This window comes from Lepidochelys olivacea (assembly GCF_965140295.1).
Source record: "Lepidochelys olivacea isolate rLepOli2 genome assembly, chromosome: 1".
In the NCBI taxonomy this organism is placed as follows: Eukaryota; Metazoa; Chordata; order Testudines; family Cheloniidae; genus Lepidochelys; species Lepidochelys olivacea.
In genome coordinates this window covers 173,174,983-173,194,853 of record NC_140411.1, presented here as the reverse complement: position 1 = coordinate 173,194,853, position 19,871 = coordinate 173,174,983, and the positions used below count along the sequence as shown (strand labels likewise).

Here is a 19,871-nt window from a genome sequence, read left to right as displayed (position 1 = left end):
AGCTATCAAATCCAGGAAAATCTGGGCCCTGTTTTTATTAGTAGTACTTGTCCTTCAGTCGATATCTGGGAAGCTAAAATCTCCCATAATCACACAATTCCCAGTAGTATTTATTTAATTAAAAACATTAAAGAGGTCTCTGTCCATACCAGATCCTGATGATCTGTAGTATACCCCAAGCATTATTCCAAACAGAAAGTATCACTTATAATTTCCTTACAGTCTATCTCATCATTAATATATCAGGGGGAGGGATAGCTCAGTGGTTTGAACATTGGCCTGCTAAACCCAGGGTTGTGAGTTCAATCCTTGAGGGGGCCATTTAGGGATCAGGGCAAAAATTGAGGATTGGTCCTGCTTTGAGCAGGGGGTTGGACTAGATGACCTCCTGTGGCCCCTTCCAACCCTGATATTCTATGATTCTATACAATGCTACTCCACCACCTTGACCTTTATTTCCAGCTTTCCTGAACAGCCCATACCCTTCACTACATGTAGCTCCAGTTATGACTACTATTCCACCATATTTCTGTTATCCCTTTAATATATGGTTTCAGTAGTTCTAGTTCCTCCCTTTTGTTACCCAGGCTACTTGAACTGGTGTACAAACATCTTAGTTTTTTCTGCTTGGCTTTGCCTCCATTCCTCACCCAACTGGGTACAGTCATGCTACTGCCAATATCACCTACCTGACTGTCAGCTTCATTGGTATAGGCCTTATCTTTCCTCTTTCCTATCTTTCCTGTTTTCCTATCAACTGCTGTTCCTTTCTCTATGGCTGTATCCTTTCTTTCTTGATTTTTCTCCCACTCAGTATTACAGTTGGGTCTGGATATTACATGAGCATATCCCAACAGTCTCCCCAGAGTTCCTAGTTTAAAACTCTTTTTATTAGTTGTGACAACCTCCATCCCAGAAGTTTATTTGCCTCCTTACTCTGGTGGAGTCCATCCATGAGAACAGTTCTCTGTGAATGCTTCCTTGTGGTCAAATATCCCAAAGCCCTACATACAGCATCACTGAGAAAGCTGCCTGTTGATCATCATAATTTTTTTGTCTTTGTTCTCCTTCTCTAGGGACAGATAGAATCCCATTGAAGATCACCTGAGTCTCCATTTCCTTAAGTATCTTCCCCAGCCTAGCATAGTCTCCCTTGATATGTTCCAGCGAGAATCTAACTGTACCATTTGTTCAGACAAGAAAGACACTCAGTAGATTCTTTCCTGCTCCCATTAGAATCCTCTTCAGCCTAAAGTCCACATCCCATAACTTAGCTCCCAGCAGACATAACACCCTTCTGTTCTCCAGATCAGCTTTGGTGACAGTCCTGTCTGTTCTTCTTACTAGGGAGTCACTAATCATATAGATTTGCCTTTTCCTGGTGATGGTGTGATTATCCGACCTTCCTCCTGTCCTTTATGGCTACAAGTCCTCTTGTCTTTTATTCTCCTTTACAATCATCTGCAAGTCTTCCTGTGTCCTGTTGGGGCTCTGAACTCTGGGTATCTCCATTAACTCTTGTCCTCTCTTTATAGGACTGGTCATTCCTGTCATCTTCCTTGCCCTTCCACCTTCAGTTACTGTCTACTGTGCCCCCTCTTCATTTTCCAACTCAGCAAACCTCTGTTCCTGAGTTCTATTTCTCCTTCAATAGCTGGTCTTTTCATCTCCTTCACTAGCTGGTTCTCATAGTTACATGCTTCCACTGGCAACTTTCCTCACCTAGTAGTCTCCCCTCACAGTTCTTCAGTCCAACTTACATCTGCGAGTCTTGACTTTTCTTTTCAGCCTCCACTTGTCTTCCCTCCATCATCTGCTTGAATCCCCTTTGAAACACAACCATAGTTTTCACCTGCATCTGCTAACCTCCAATCTCCTCTTCCATCAGCTCTATCAGGTGGCACTTCATACAAACAAAGCTCTTTTTGGGTACTCACTCCAGGCTCATGCGTCCACATCCAGTTATTTCATTGTCTCGTCTGTTCCTTGGGTCACTACCACTGCTGCTTCTGTATGTGTTATAGCTCTGCTTCCTAACGTCCTGTCAAGGAAAAAGAAATGAAACAAAACCAAAAAAACCCAAACACCAAAACACTACACCCATCCTTCCCCCAAACTCCCCTTACAAACTCCCACTCAAACTGCCCTGTTTACAGCTCTCTTGCCAGCTCCTGTGTCACTGCCTGACTGTTTGTCACATCTCTGCTGCAGTTTCCTGTCCTTCTTTAAACTCAGATTTCACGTAGCTTATTCTCTGTTGTTGGAAATTCTGGAACATATGGCTTATAGCTTCCCTGACACTGAATCCATTTTCTCCTCTACTGAAGAGTCACAGTTTTATAAAGTTCATCTCAGGATGCAGAACCAAATAATTTCTTAGGGTTTTCATTGTCCCTTTGCTCTTCAGCCAGAGTTGACACCAGTGTCAGTGTGCTTTACTGCTATGAAGACCTCCATGCTCTGAGCCATCTGATCTAATTTTTCCCTGTTTAACCTGTAAAGCAGAACAAACAAGGTCTTTTTTAGTCATTCTAACTCAAGTTGCTTCTCTCTGGTTGGCACCTGTCTCCATTCCACGCGTTGTGCCTTTTGGAGACAACTGTTTACTTCCAGCAAGGTACAAATATCTAGCTATTTGATATCAGAGGAATGCTGGCGTATGGAGATTGTCACATCTCTGCACTTTGAACACAATCTCTTCCTTCCAGGCACTGCATTCTACATAGGGACTTCTTCAAATACCTCTAGGTTTAAAGTTTATTGGTAGCCCATACAAGGAATTGAGTTAAATCTGGAGGAAAGTATCTTAATGATGTTAAGGCATTGATTTTCTATAAAAAACACTTATTTTACCAGCACATCAAACATGTAGACCACACTACTAATGAGGTACATCAGGACAGAGAGAGTGATGTGAGAACCTTTATCCTCACAAATGATTATATAAGTAATGTATCTGGAAATTTGATTCTTCCCGTGTTGATATGGCATCATCTAATTAACTTATAGATTGTACTTCTGCAGTGCTATATGAACTTAGTTCATAACAGTAGTAAAACTAAACAAGTCAACAACATATGGGAAAAAGTCTCTAAATATTAATAATCATCAATCCTATCTTCATCAACACAAGCTATTTCTACATCAATCATCAATACACTATTGAAAGCAACATTTGGAGGACATCTCTACATCTCCTAAAAAATCAAGACATCTCCAAGTACAAACCTATTTGAATACCTCTTTTTCTTGAGTTCCACACTAAACATTGTGCCATCTGGTGAAAATTAATGGGAGTGAAAAAGGATAAATGGCTGAGACATGGATATTGAGATATGGGTATTGAGAAATTAACCTGACTAGGAGGAATTTGACTATTGAACGGTTACTGGTAGGCAATTCTTTATTCTTCCTATTTCCATCACAAGCCTTTGCTACAACTCTGTAAGTAGCACGAACCTGGTGATGAAAAAAGGGGAAAGCATAACACAGAAATCACTTCTGTTGGAGAATACAGCAGCAGAAACAAGTGTCTAGTTTTAAAGGGTATGGAGAGGACCAAGTGGGTGATTAGAATTTACAATATTTATGAATGATGCATCAGACTGTCCCTGAACAAGACAGAGATTTGCCTGTCAAAGATTATGGTCGTGTTTTCTTTTCTGCTTTGTGAGTCATTGACACAGTGACGTGCACACCTTTTGATAAGGTGCGTGGTTTTCATACTGTGGTTCAAGGACTGAAATGTAGGAACAATATGCTTAAGGTGCCAGTTTACAATGCTATGTCTTGTCATAACTGAAGATTTCACTTAAATATATTATTTTTTCTGGCCCTATTAATATGAAGAAAGCCTGGCAACCGTGGATTGAAACTGACTCAGTTGGCTGCCTGAGAGTTTTTCTACCCAGGGAAGCTATTGCAAAATAAGCTAGGATGTGTATTTAAAATCCCACTCTGGAAGTGGCTTGAGGGCTTGTCCATGGAGGGGACTTAGCTGACGAACTCTACTTTCTGAGCCACCTGTATGCTGTACTAATAGTGTGAGAATATCTGTGTCCTCTTTCAATTTGCATCCTATGAACAGGGAAGGGGCTTGGTGCACACTAAGCATGTGGCATTCCAGAAGGGTATCCCATGGTCCTTTGCTTCACTGCTAAGATGTGTGAATTCTGGGATTTTTCTCAGTGTGCACTGTAGGACACATAGCAAAAGCTGGGTGGAATCCCATGGAATTCTGGGACTTGGGGGTCAAATTAAAAAAAAAACTCCCCTGATTCTACTCCTGCCATCCCATGCTTCTCCTTCTGGGTATGCTAACACCATTTTTGGAATTGCTGTCAGCCAGCAGAGACCCAGCTCTAGTCCACACTACTGTGCTAGCAACTGCAAACATGCAGAGGTTATTTGATCTTAATTTGAGCTCCCAGAGCAGGGTGGCTTTGGACATCACCTGCTGCATGACTGAGAAGATGCTGTGGCCGCAGCATTGCTCCGCTAGTAGCAGCTGTAGTGGTAAAGGCAGGAAAACAAGGAAGATGAGGATGATTCTGAGCAACTGCTACTACATGACTTCTTCCTGGAGCAGATTCGTGCAGCGCCATGCTGTTTCTGGGCTGAAGAAACAGCATCAGTTGGTGGGAAATGACTGTTCTGAAGATTTGGGATGACAGAATTTGAGACTTGTGAAGGTACCTTTTTTTGAGATCTGTTGATACACTTCATACACTTTAAAAGAGGACTCTGGAATTTGTGATAAATGTGGAGATAGTTCGCACTAAGGAATTGTATTGTTTGAGAACTGACCTCTGAAACTGCAGTGACATCATACAAACATGTGAGTTGCCACCTGGAACCTGGCCACCCTTGAATGCTACTGGTCCATAACCAACCAATTCAGCGTGGGGGGTGCTAGATTGTTGGGCTCAGTGTCATGCAAGTGTATAATTGAAAACATAAGGTACTGCTACAGGGGGTATAAAGCTTTGTGATACTCAGGAGTTTATTGATGGCATTGCATGCCTGGGGTTTTCAGATTTTATTGGAGTAATTGATGGGACCCAATCATTTGTCCCCCACATCAGAGCTTGGAGTTTATGAACAGAAAGTGGTATTACTCCATGTTTCTTCAAGACCTGGTTGCTTACTGTGGAAGGTTCACAGACATAAATGCAGCAGGGTCTGGAAGAGTCCACAATGCTAGGATCTTTATTAATTCAATTTTCTGTTTACCTTAATGAATAAAGGAGACTTTGTCCCAAGGATTTCTCTGGACATTGCTCTGGTTATCCTAGGAGACCTGGCTTATCCTCTCTTTCATTGGCTAAGGAAACCATTCACAGGCCAGTAGGGGAACCTTCACATTGTGTTTTAAGACCTATGACAGCAAGTTTCAGAGCCCAAATCTACAGACTTGGGGTCATGCTGGAGCCTAAGCTATGAAGTCCAAGGTGCTGGGGCAGGGGGAGGCTTCAGAGCCTGAGCCCCAACCTGAGCCACAATGTCTACACTGCTATTTTTAGCTCTATAGCACAAGCCCCATGAGCCTGAGTCCATAGATGTGCATTTTAAAATGCATTGTAGACACACCCCTGGACAGAAAGTTAATTAGTTTCTTCCATCACCTCAGGAATTGCAGAATGGCAGAGGAGCATGCATTTTGTCATCTGAAAGGAAAGTGTACTGTTTATGGACTAGGTTGGAAGCTGAAGGGGAAAAAATTGCCTAAGACTTTAGCTGCATGGTGTATTTTGCAAAATAGTTGTGAGCATAATAGAGAACGACTTAATGGTGGGTGGGAGGTTGCGACTTGCTCAGTGATTTGAGCACCCAGCAAAGCATCCACTCAAAAATGGAAAGAGCCAGGGCAAGGATGCCTGTTGCTCTTACTTTCAGTCTCAGGCTGTAAATGTGCAGCTGTACTAGGATTGCCAATTTTCTAATGACAGAAAATGGAACACCGTTGCCCTGCCCCCACTAACTCCATCCCTCATCCCTCCTGCGCTCACTCTCCCCCATCCTTGTTCACTGTCACTGGGCTGGGGCAGGAGGTTGGGATGCGGGAGGAGGCTCTGGGCTGGGGCCAAAGGGTTCAGAGTGTAAGAGGTGGGCTCCAGGGTGGGGCTGGGGCAGGGGTGCGGCCAGGGATGAGAGGTTTGGGGTGCAGGAGGGGATTCCAGATTGGGACCAAGGGATTTGCAGTGTAGGAGAGGGTTCTGAGCTGGGGCAGAGGTTTGGGGTATGGAGTGCAGGCTCTGGAAGGGAGTTTGGATGCCAGAGGTGGTTCAGCACTGGGGAAGGAGCTTGAGGCATGGGAGGGGTTTGGGGTGTTGGCTCTGGGGGTTGGGGGGCGTTGACCTCAGATGGCTCCCAGGAAGTGGCAACATGTCCCTCTGGCTCCTAGGCAGAAGGATGGCAAGGGGGCTCTGTACCCTGCCCCCACCCACAAGTGCCACCTCTGCACCTCGCACTGGCCATTGTTCCTGGCTAATGGGAGCTGTGGAGCCCGTGCAGGGAGGTGGTACCTGTGGGTGGGGGCAGCCCACAGAACCCCCATGGCCACCCCTTTGCCTAGGAGCCCCGGGCTGGCTGCTTCCTGGGAGCTGTGCGGAGCCAGGCAGGGAGCCTGCAAGTCCCATTGCACCAACAACTAGACTTCTAACAGTCTGGTCAGCAGTGCTGACCAGCGCCGCCAGGGCCCCTTTTCCACTGGGTGTTCTGGTCAAAAACCAGACACCTGGCAACCCTAGCTATACATCCATTCATTACCTTGAGGAGCAGGGATTGTGACTGCTCTTTTCTGGGTAGTAGAAGTGGCATGCTGTGGTAATCCTTATTTTAATCTTATGCCTGCATCTTTGTACTTGCAGAAGAATGATGACTTATGCAAACTGTAGGGTTTTCCTGTGTACAGGCACTGAGGACTCTTTATGAATGATTGGAATTTTTTTTATTATTAAGCAACAGTGTATTATATAATAACAAGAAATAAATGTTTAATTAAAACAACAAAGAAACATAACTTTTAAGTGACACAGTGCAGTGGAGGGCAGAATAAACCAGAATAAACTGTGACCCCTTGTGGACATCTGACTAGCAAACACATTTTTATTATGGTGGCTGGTCTCAAAAGCTAGTTGCACCAATGCTTCTCCAGATGGCAATTATATCTAAGGTCTCAGCACACTTCCAAGCAGCTGCCTGAGACATATTGTGAAGATTTCTGGCATAATATCACAGCAATGCCAATATATTAGAATCTAGAAGTACCTGGAACCATGCCAGCTTTTAAACAAGGAGGGGACATCTGGTCAATTTGACCCAGAGCAGTTGCGGGGGGTGGGGGTACACATAGCTACACTGGTTGGTCATAGATGCCCGCAAAGCAGTATGGACTAGCAGTTGGAGGACTGCCAAAGTAGTGCACACAAGCAATAGAGCATATTAATTTATTCCGCACTGAACTTCGTACACTTTAAAAGAGGACTCTGGAATTCGTGATAAATGTGGAGATAGTTCGCACTAAGGAATTTTACTGTGTGCATGCAGGCATTGTCAGACGAGACTAACTTGACCTTAGTGGTGCTGTAGACTAAACCCCTTGGCTAGACAAGCCCGTAGCTAAAGTGCAGATTCAGAGTGTCCATCCCGGGAATTAGTGCAGAATGGCTATTTTGAGCAATGCACAGACAAGCCCTGAGTTTGCAGATAGTTTGAAACAATAGTTCTAAAAATGTGAACTGAAACATTTAGCTTAAAGGATTGTTAACTTGGAAAGCTTGTTAGCTTGCCCACCCACTGGCCCCACCACGGAATGGGTTGTTAACTGTGAGAGCAGACTAATGTAGTCATAGTAGAGTTTTCAGGACCTGAGTCAAATGTTTTATGCAGGTTTAATTAAAGCCCCTTTAATTAAGTTTGTTTTTTACTTCATTGCCATTTGAGAAGAGGAAATCAATTTGATGTTTTATGACTTTTCTTCAAGAGCATAAATATCTATGCAGTTAACTTTTTGTAACATTTCCCTAAAGTACTAAACAATATGAAAATTAGATTAAGGTTACAATATAAATCAATTTAGTCTACTCTAGGAGTGAACAATAATACAAATAAACAATTTGAGACAACAATTGGTCAAATCATATATATGAGAACAATCAGTCATCAACTTACAAAGTTAACACCACCAATGATTGAATGACTCAGTCCTTTTATCTCTGTGCATATTACTTAGCAGCTTATACTTTGTGGAAACAATGAATTAAGCTTGGAATTTTTACATACCCACGTGACCTGTAAGGTATGTATACACAAGGATAAAAGACCCGTGGTATAGATGCAGCTGGTCTGCACAGCTAAAAATTGCTGTTTGCAGAACCAGGCAATATCTTCTGGCTCAGATACCATCATGCTAGCAGGCATTGTCCTCCACGTAACTTGCTGGTCCGCAGTGTCTTTTTGTCTACTTTTCTTGGGAGGGAAGGAGGAGTGTAAACTGTCTGGTTGTCATCAGGGTGACCCCTGGAGGACATCTTCTTCCTCATTTACCTAATCTTTTAAAGGTGAAACTCAAGCTGTTATCATGTCATGGGACCTACTGTAATGGTCTCAAGTTGCAGTAGGGGAGGTTTAGGTTGGATATTAGGAAAAACTTTTTCACTAGGAGGGTGGTGACGCACTGGAATGCGTTACCTAGGGAGGTGGTGGAATTTCCTTCCTTAGAGGTTTTTAAGGTCAGGCTTGACAAAGCCCTGGCTGGGATGATTTAGTTGGGGATTGGTCCTGCTTTGAGCATGGGGTTGGACTAGATGACCTCCTGAGGTCCCGTCCAACCCTGATATTCTATGATTCTATGACCTCCCTGGTGGTGATCTCATTGAATCAGGAGATCCCAGGCTTTACACCCCAGCTGCATTGTCCAATCCTGGTCAAATGAGTTCAGTTTGACCTTTGGTCCAGTCTTTGGGCCCTCCTTCCTTCCTAGGATATTGGTTCCTTTTCACCTTCAAAAGTCCATGTGGGTTTCCCCAAACAAGAATAACAGGAGATGATGCTGTCACCAAAATTATCTCAACTCCCCGTAACAGTCAATAAACAGTAAATGGCTTCTTGAGCATTAAACTCTGGCCACTTTCCTGGTCATAATGTATGACCCATTGACCTTTGACTTAGAAGAGTTCTTCTGTACCTATCAACACATTTGATGCTTACACTTTCTCAAGGTCTATGAGACCTCATGAGCACAGTACAAAATTACAAAAACGTCATTCTGGGAAATTAAGGAACTGTGTGAAAGATTATTTTGCTCTATCAACGCTCAAGCACAAGCTGCTACAAAGGCTCTTGCTAAATCCTAATAACATCAATGTATTACAAATATGGTAAATTATCCTTTACTTGGAGTATCTACATTCCTTTAGACCCTAACCAGCATCATCCGGCAGAAGACTGCGTGTGGTGGGAAGGGTTGGGGGGTGCAGGGGCACACTGCCACCAACTCATCATAGCAATGGGTGGTATCAGCAACTACTTCCATATACATCCTCTGCTCAAGTGGCTGTGGGGCTGAGTCTTCTTTCCTCCAGGACAGCATGTAATATGGTGGAAGGAAGGGAGCTGTGGTCCAAGTGGGGAGAAAAGAAGACCCTAGCCTGCCCAAAAAGAAGTGGTGTTGTTTGTGGGCCCTCACCAGTCCAAGAGAAGGCTTTTATGTGGGATGCCCCTGCCACTATCACTACAAACCACAGAGAGAGGAAGGAGTATATGGGGAGTTTCTGGGGCACCAAGTGGATGAGTGCTGGAAGAGAGTGTACAGTCAGAGGCTGAGGGGATGAAGGAAGAGTAGGAGGGCTGGAAGGGGGATGCTCAGGGAGTAGGTACTGAAGGAGATTTTAAGAGAGAGATTTCTAAGCAGTGAGTGCAGAGAATCATGAAACTGGACTCCAGAAGCCTCCTGAATTCTGCAGGGCTGGATTTACAGTGCTGCTGAGTTCCAGAGCTGCACAGGTATCTGAGGACACAGCCCTACACAGCTTCAGAACTAGGGAAGAGAAGCAGAACTTGGAAAATGTAGTGGAGCAATCTATCAGAAATATGCTGTGCAATTGTTGGTGGGACCATGGGAATTTGGAAGGAAATATGGTCCATTTGATTATGAAGGGAAATGGCCCATGAGACATTCTCCATTAAGAGATGTTCTACACTATTAAAAAAGTTTGAAAACCCTGATCTAATTTAAATAACTCTCTATTATTCAAAAGAAAAGGAGAACTTGTGGCACCTTAGCGATGAAGTGAGCTGTAGCTCACGAAAGCTTATGCTCAAATAAATTAGTTAGTCTCTAAGGTGCCACAAGTACTCCTTTTCTTTTTGCGAATACAGACTAACACGGCTGCTACTCTGAAACCTGTCTCTGTTATTTGTTGATCGTAGGCTGCACATGACATTCCTGAAGTCCAAGAAATTTTGGTTTGGAACAAAGTTAGTTCACTAAGAACCAATTGCATCAAAGTAAGCCACATAGTTTATGGCTCATACTAGTTCAGAAAGCAGTCTTCCTGAATTTGACAGTCATAGAAGCATCTCCCTTCTTTCTAGTTCTCCCCACTCTGATGACCTTAGACAGAAAATGGACTTGCTTTGGCTTCTGCACCAGCTGCTCTAGTCTCCCAAATTTGCATTCAGGAAGCTCAGCTTGCTGCATAAGCAATTTAGTTTAGTGGTGGCTAATGATTTACATAACAGTATGTCATTGTTACTTAACCTTTTCTGTTTTCCCCTTGTTCTCATGAACAAGGACATTTAACAAATGGTTTCTTGAGATCAATGATTTATTTTTATGCAGTGCAAATAGAAAGCTTAGACAGGAAGAGATTCCCAGGGGGTATGATGAAACCACTTTCAAAGCAGCTGGCCTAGCTATTCCCCGTTAAGTTAACATCATAGATGTATTCATCTGTGAGATAATTGTAATATCATTAGCTGCTTCTTTCCCCATGGTTTGCTCTATTTAAATTTGTGACTTGTGCTGTGCTTCCTTTGTAAATGCCCTGAAGAAGGCCATCATAACCAAACTGTAATGTGACTGCACATAGAATTAATTTAAAATAAAAGGACTCAGCACAAGTAAGAGAGCCTGTGTTTGGTTACCCGCAGCTGGAGAGCCATTTAATGTTAGCCAGTGGGTCTTAAAGATGGCCGAAATTAATCATGATGTAACCTTCTACCATTGCTTTGCCATGTTTATGCTAGAAACAGAGATATGTTAAAATGAAACCACTTTAAACATGAGGGGTTTAGAGGACTGACAACATTTAATTACTGTTATCTAGAACTGATTGGGAACCAAATATTTTTACCACTGAAACGTCAACCAAAAGAAAAACATGATTTGAAATTTTCAGTTTTCCTCCAGAAAGTTTTGACTAGTGCAAAACAGAATTCTTTAAAAATCAACATTTCAAAATAAAATAAACCCTTATTTTGTTTGAAAATAAAATATTTTGGTTTTGTTTTTCAGTTTAAAAAGATGACATTAAACCAGAAAAACTCCTCAACATTTCTATGTGGAACTGTTATTTTCAATTAATTGTCTTTTGTTTCAGGGCTTGTTTTTTTTAAATCAAAAACCAAAAAATAGTGATATTTTAAGTTGAAACAAAAAATATATTTTATATGGGAAAACAAATATTTTACAAATATATACATATATATTTTCTGCAAAAGCATTCCGGTCTCAATGAAACCATATTTTTAATCAGGAAAACTTTTTGTATCAATAATTTCAACCAGTTTTCCTATCATGTGCTTCACATCTGAGCTGTCCTCAATCTTTGTCTGCAGTAGAATCAAAGCACAGAAAAAGCAAAGAGTGTTTGTAGTAAAAGTGATTACACTGTTCCTCAGGAAATACAAAGTTTCAAAATTTGTTTTCATTTTAAAATCAGAACAAAAAGTCAAAATTAACCATTAAATGAAATTTCCACAGTAGGGCTGCCAAGCGATTAAAAAATAATCACGATTAATTGCATGATTAATCACACTCAAACAATAATAGAATACCATTTATTTAAATATTTTTAATATGTTCTACATTTCCAAATATATTGATTTCAATCACAACACAGAATACAAAGTGTACAGTGCTCACTTAATATTATTTTTATTACAAATAATATATATTTGTATATTACAAATACAAGTATTTTAGTGCAATCTCTTTATCATGAAAGTTGAACTTACAAATGTAGAATTATGTACAAAAAAAACACTGCACTTAAAAATAAAACAAATTAAAACTTTAGAGCCTACAAGTCCTCTCTGTCTTACTTGTTCATCCAATCACTCAGACACGTTTGTTTACATTTGCGAAAGATAATGCTGCCTGCTTCTTGTTTACAATGTCACCTGAAAGTGAGAACAGGCATTCTCATGGCACTGTTGTAGGTGGTGTCACAAGATATTTATGTGCCAGATGCACTAAAGATTCATATGTCCATTCATGCTTCACCCACCATTCCAGGGGACATGCATCCATGCCAATGACGGGTTCTGCTCAATAACGATCCAAAGTGGTGCAGACCGACGCACGTACGTTTTCATTATCTGAGTCAGATGCCACCAACAGAAGGTTGATTTTCTTTTTTGGTACTTCAGGTCCTGTAGTTTCCGTGTCAGAGTGTTGCTCTTTTAAGACTTCTGAAAGCATGCTTCACACCTCATCCCACTCAGATTTTGGAAGGCACTTCAGATTCTTAAACCTTGGGTCAAGTGCTGTAGCTATCTTTAGAAATCTCACATTGTGTTACCTTCTTTGTGTTTTGTCAAATCTGCAGTGAAAGTGTTCTTAAAATGAACAACATGTGCTGGGTCATCATCTGAGACTGCTACAGCATGAAGTATATGGCAGAATGTGGGTAGAACAGAACAGGAGACATACAATTCTCCCCCCAAGGAGTTCAGTCACAAATTTACTTAACATATTTTTTCTTTAACGAGCATCATTAGCATCTTCTGGAATAGTGGCCGAAGCATGAATGGGCATGTGAATGTTTAGCATATCTGACATGTAAATCAAGTTATTGTTCATACAGAAGAAATATTGGTATTGTTATGCCTGGTTTTAAAGGCAATCAGAAGGTGTACCATATAAATAAAGTATTTAGACTGAATGAATCCCCCACCCCTTAATGTTGTTGGCTGGTCACTGGTGTGGAGCTACTACTGATTATGCCCAACAGTCATCCTCATGTCAGCATTCCCTGTGTTGAATATTCTGGGTACTTACAGTTCTGCTTTCTGTGCAGAAACATTTACAAATCCTGTTCTACGCCCCATGGCTGCTTTCCTCTTTCTCTATACCTACTTAACGCTCTTGTATTAAATGAAGTGGATAACACCTACTAATACGGGCATTTTGTCAATTGTGACAGTAGTTTTTGTTTGGAAGGCAAGTGAGCCAACAAATTTATTTCATGTCAGCTACCAAATATTCATCAAATAGTAATATCTTTCTGTTACTTCCATCGTTATCCAGATTGGGACTGTTAACCTGTTTAAGCTTTTCTCTGTAACCATGATGGCTAGAAACTTTTTAAAAAATAAAGCTCAGATTTTCATGGAATCCCCTGACTCGTGGAGCTGGGACTTTAAAAAAAATATAAAATATCACAAAGCTTGTGATAAAATTGCAGGAATTGGTAAAATTGCTTATTTGTTTATTGTACTTCACTCCTTGCTCTGATTTATGTCTTTTTGTTAAGAATGCATGGCACAGTATTAGAGGGTGCACTTTAGACCTACCACAGATTCCATATAAATAATGAACAGCTGCTATCTACTAAAAGTCTGTGACCCAACATGTAACTCATATGTAGGCATATAATTAGTAATGATATATGAAAAAAAAATCTCTTTCTGTGAACAGATCATACTTTTTTGGCGAATGTATTATTCAAAATTATTTGGTGCTTAATTTGTCCACATTTTATATCTAAATGCTCATCCCCATGGTGCCTAAGCAGCTATTTGCACAAATAATCCTTGGTCTGTAACTTGTTCATGATTAGCTCATTGTAAGCATTGTGTATTTCATAATTATATCTGTTCTAACTGGATGTAGTACATTTCTATTCTATGACTGGATGTTATACAAGTCTTAATTACACTTCCACTGCTAATATTTGCATCCATGAATGGGGGAAGTTAACTCTATAAATATTAGGCACATACTGCAAAATATTTACTGTTTGCATGCACATTCCTGCCATCAAACTTATTTGGTAAATATTTTCAGAAAGCAAACAAAAAGGTACAAATGCAGTCAAAGCAAATTCATGTAAAAAATCAAACTCAAAGAAAAATATTGCCCTATTGCTGTGACTGTACACATATGCAGTTTTCTTAAAAGGCACAGATTGACTGTCTGACACTTCTTTTTAGAACGTGGAAAGACTAAGTTTACATTTTGATTGTGACTTCGATGTTTAACCTTTGATTTTAAGTGCAGATCTAAAACACTGCATAACTTGGCAATGATGTAAAAAATGGAAAAGATTTCTTCTAAAGTTGGGAATACTTGATTGAAAAAGGCCTATTAAGTTGTCAAGCTCCCTCCCTACAAAATAGACTGAGTCACATTTGGTAATCAGTAGATAGCACTGAGGACTGGAACCACATGTTGGATAGTAATTTTGCAGAGCCAGCCATGACGCACAAAACCAACCAGAAGCACTCTTTTGGCAGACTACTATGATTCAATTAAAACAAAAACAAACACAGTACTATTTGCCATAGAGTGTTCACTTCAGCTGTATGGAACATATTTGTATACATCAAAAGTCATATTGTTATTTTAACAGGTCTGTTACAAAGCAGAATCATTTATAATCTAATGAAGGTGCTGGAACCAGGGAAAGGAATCTAGCCCTGAGTACGTCTACAATGTGCAAGAAGAGTGTCTGTAAGAGTTGATATAGAAATTATACACTAGCAGTTAAAATTCTATTAAATAACTTTTAAACAAAAGTATTAAGTTGTTAAAGTGGTGGTGAAAATCCTTGGATATAGGTACATATTTATGTATTAAATATACTACTTTTTTACTTATGAATTATATGGTATTCTGTCTTTGAAGGTGACTGAAATCTTGCGCTAAAGCAAAGCAAGCTCTTCAGTTTTAATCTCCCCATGGTTTGACTGTCGTAATTTCTGAAGAGAAAAGATCACTTGTATGTGTTTAAGCTAAGACATAGGCTGGGCTGCAGCAAGGGAACAGTAATAATTATTGATATCCTGTGACTATTCATTGGCAATTTCAGCAAAGGAAAGGACTAAGTGACCAAAGGAAGAAGAATATCTTCTGACTCTGATAGGTGGTCCTTTGCAGGTCAGGACTAAGACACACACACCAAAGCTGTTTGTACTATACTTGTCCCATGAATAAAGAAAAGACTTGTTTCTAAGGTTGTCCATCAAGGACCTTGGAATTGCATTTTTTTTCCTGGGAGATGTATTGGAATACTTAATCTGCTGTAGAATGTCACTGATTCCTTTCCATATAATAAAGTATGGATACAACCTTGGTGGGTTGATCTCTCATTTATACTAAGCTCATCAAGAACAATCTTAATGAGGGGAGAAAAAAACCAAGGAGAGCGGAAGGACAACAACACTACTGGTTCCAAGCTAGTGGTCCTAGTCCTTTAGCGTGGGCAATAGAAGCTCATGCTTTTAGATCCAGAATTTAGCCCCTGCAGATGACAAGTCATCCTGGGGCTTTATTACACAACTCAAATGGAAGGGAAGCTGTCCTGTATGTGCAGCATGACAGGGCAGCTTCAGCCATCCATGAGGCAGAGTAATTGCCCCACCAATACACAGACAGTTTTTCACTGGAGATCCACCGTCATCACAACCCACCAAATGCATTTAAAGTGTCTCAAAATCCTATTTCCCTATTCTCAAGTTCAGAGCCAGAGTTCCTAGGAGTTATGGTGGCTGCCGCCACATGCTGGCAGGTGCCATATTCCCAAAAAGGCTGTGCAAGAGCCTTGAGGAGCAGGGGAATACTGAATGCAATCGAACGGGCATTGGTTCTGTGTAAGGGGGTTTAATGCCAGTCCCTATCATCTCCTTTACTTATTCCTAGAGCTACATGGTTTTTTTTAAAGTTTCCTTTAGCCCTATTCTTTCCCTTTTAATTTACCACACTCGTCAGAGACTCCAAGTGTGCAATGGGCAGGACTCAAAATATCTAAAGATCATCTGAAGCTAGCTGGACTATGTGATAAATGGTCCACTTACATAAAAAAATCACAAAATATTGAGGTTGCAACTGGTCCCAAATGACCAGTCACTCACCCAGATTGATTGCATCCCAGATGTCACACCAAAGACAATGCTAGACATAAAATATCAGGGTTGGAAGGGACCTCAGGAGGTCATCTAGTCCAGCCCCCTGCTCAAAGCAGGGCCAATCCCCAACTAAATCATCCCTCAGAGCAGGACCAATCCCCAACTAAATCATCCTAATTCTATAGTAAACCAACTACAGGTTTATTAGCTAAGAAAAAGAAATGAGAGTTATTGTGAGGTTAAAGCAGGGTAAAATATATGTACAGGTGATCCCAGTCTATCATTTGCAAAGGTAGCAGAGATGTAGCAATCTGCCAGTTTCCCAAAAGTCTTTTAGGGCTACCCAAAATAACTCTGGGGGAATTGCTACCTCCTTGTTTGGTTTTCTGCCCTGTTAGATTCCAAACAGCCAAGAGATGAAGAATCTTTCCTTATGCCCATATTTATAGCTTCTTCTCACAGACACCAAGCTGACAGCAACAGATCCCACACAGGTCCCTTCTTCATGAAGAGGTAGGGTGAGGAATGCACATAAAGTCTTTGATCCTTGGGCATGTACAATGGATCATTTGTATTTAATGAACAGGATTTAACATCTTCTTGTTAGAGACGAACATTTGTATTACACAAGGTTTTTCGCTGTTCGATGACGTACGTAGTCACCAAGGTTTACAAGGCAAATGGTTGCTGGTACATTATAACAGGATACAGATAAATGAAAACAATGCATGCAGTGACTCACCAGTTTTTTTATGAACACTATACACAGTCTTATACATTTATCATCTTCTTTGAACTATACTAATGTACAAGTCATCTGGTCTGGCTTCCATCTGTGGGTTTGTCAGTTCTCAGCGATGCTTAGGCCTTGGCCAGCCCTGGTACTAGGCTTACCAGCCTCACAATGTGTTTTAACTTTAGCAAATTCTCCTTTTTGGGAGGGGAACTGTTTCCCTGAGTCATTGTGCATATTGGAGGGGAATCAAAGGAGACTACTTGAAGAATTTGAACAAAGTGAAATATGAAGGTACTTGCTGATATTACAGATTGCATGAGCAGATATATTATGTGCAATTAGATTCAACCATTGCTTTTCCTTTACTCATCACAGTATTCTTTCTTTACATTTTCAGTTTGATTAATCAGATCACTGGCGTAAAGCTGAGGCCACGGCATCACTGAAGCCCTGATACAGCAAAGCACCTGAACCACTGACTTCTATATCCATATATTGTAGGTATTTAAGACATCATTACCAGAGTATCTGAGCATCTCGCAATTTTTAATGTATTTCTCCTCATAACACCCCTGTGAGATAGGGAAGTATTATTAGTCCCATTTTACAGATGGGACCTTTATCAAGGTCACACTGGAAGGCAATGACAGAGCAGAGTATTGAACCTCTATCTCCCAGCTCCCAGGTCTTAGACATTTAAGCGCTTTGCTATATTGTGGCCTAAAACAGCAGGTGAGGTCTTTGGGCCAATTTCTTATCTTTAAGAATGAAGACCCTTCATAGACTATTTATAAGGATGACATCATATTTAACATAATATTTGTGGCAGTTCATAAAACTGTAGGTCATAGTTCTGTGATGCACTCACAAAAGCAAATTCTAATGACATAAGGTACTGGAGAACAACCATTGGAAAAGACATATTCATTAATGTATCACTAATCATACCAATGAAAATACTATCACTGGTGATGTGTATACATATGAATGAGACTGGGAATCACATCAAAGAAAATTAAAGGATAGGTGCATAATACTCTGCTTGAAGTTACGCAGGAAGAAGCATCAAGCAATGTTACACTTTGTCTCTACATTGTTACTCATTTGGAAAAATCCACATATAGGCAGTGACAAATACTATGAGTAAAAGCCTCTTGCCATTACAGCTTGTTGTAGGAATATCTAGGCTGTGTCTCACCTTTGCAATTTTTCTGAATCTTAAAATAGCCTCTTTACCTATGAAAAAACTGCATGGAATGTGAAGCAATGGTGCGTAACCAAGTGAAACTATGATAAAGAAGAAAAATGAGGCTAAGAACAAGACCCACGAAAAAATGAAGACAGGCAAGACAGATAAACCCTGACAAAAGACACTTAAAAGCAATAAAGCAGGGTGGAAAATTTAAGTTTTCCTGAATGAAAGTGACAAAAGATGGATGGTATAAGTTTGGGCTTCAGCTTTCTTTTTATTTAATTCACTGATTTGGTGATTATACACAGTTAGGCCTTGATTAAAAAATCTAAACAAAACAAGTATTCCTTTCTTAAGAAGACTTAAGGACAAAATTCTGATCCTAGTAAAATCAATAAGAAAACTCCCATTGACTACGGTGGGGTCAGGATTTCTGCCAAACTCCCTGTTGAACACTGTCTGAGCTGCACAGCCTAAGACAGTATATTCAAGAACATATATGTATTGACTATATGTAGGATTTCAGCAAACACCCAGATATGTTAAACATTATGGCAATGATGTCATTTTTTTTGCCCGGAAAAAATTGCTTATACATAGTAGTTATAACTAGATGTCCCTACCAAGAATGAATCAAAATAAATTAAAGCTGTAATTTTCTGTCAGCCAGAACAAACTCTGTACTCTGATCATCAGTTCATAAACTCATTGCTATTCCCTGTCAGGATTAAGATAAGGAGCTCCAAGATAGATACAAATTGAACCTCTGTAAGCTACCCGATCTCTAGAAAATGTCACACTGCTCCAGGGGGTGAGAGCAAATGAGATGTGGAAATCATGAGGTAGTATTCTAAGTTCAATCACCACACCTTAGTATGGGAACATGATTTACAGTGCATTTATGAAGTAAATATTTGTATCAGAAAGGCTGGGGGAAGAATGGAATGATTAGACGATAGTGCCCTGTAAAAGAATGTCTGAGTGTTTTGCTTTTCCTTCATGTTCATAAGCATGAGGGGGTGACAGGAGTCGAGAAAAAAAGTGAGTGTGTGGGAGAGTGTTAATCACATTCCCCACTCCCAACCCCCAAAATTATCCCACTTTTTTCCTTAATTCAAAATGCTGAAATCTGAAATGTTGTCAAAATCAGAAATTTTGACTAGAGATGCTGCTGGGACTAGTCAAACTCTCTATGATGTGAAATATTTTTATGTGACGATGGGATGGCCATCGTGTTTACATGGAAGTAAGAGCAATATTTTAATCATACATTTTAAGCGTTAACCAAAACCAAGACCAAAATTGATTAAATGGCATTTCTAGATTTGACAAACAATGTGCCTTATCAAACCATCCTGAGGGATGACCAAACTAGTGAATAAAACACAAACATCAATAGGCAGGCATCTCACTAAAAATGTATCCTCAATAGCAAATACTTGTGACAAAAAAAAAAAAATAACAGGCAAACATAGGGCACATAGTAAAAATACTATCCTTTACGTAGAACCTAACATAGCAGTCTCAAACACTAGATAAACATTGAGATACACATCATCAAGGTATAGGGTAGAGTCTGCCTTGACTTTC

General features: G+C 40.4%; 1 protein-coding gene across 2 annotated transcripts in view; it reads right to left on the bottom strand.

The window, feature by feature from the left end:
- LOC311519232 (uncharacterized protein) overlaps positions 1-19,871 on the bottom strand; it is a 220,145-nt gene that overhangs the window by 143,794 nt on the left and 56,480 nt on the right. The window contains exon 3 of one of the 2 annotated variants that reach the window (XR_014711233.1): positions 1,938-2,041. Coding sequence is in view for 1 of the 2 variants with exons in the window: in XM_084625539.1 (XP_084481665.1) it covers positions 690-911 (222 nt within the window). In the remaining variant the exon portion in view is untranslated. Of the gene's footprint in view, positions 1-689; positions 2,042-19,871 lie in introns of both variants that reach the window. The other variant, XM_084625539.1, reaches the window with a different exon arrangement.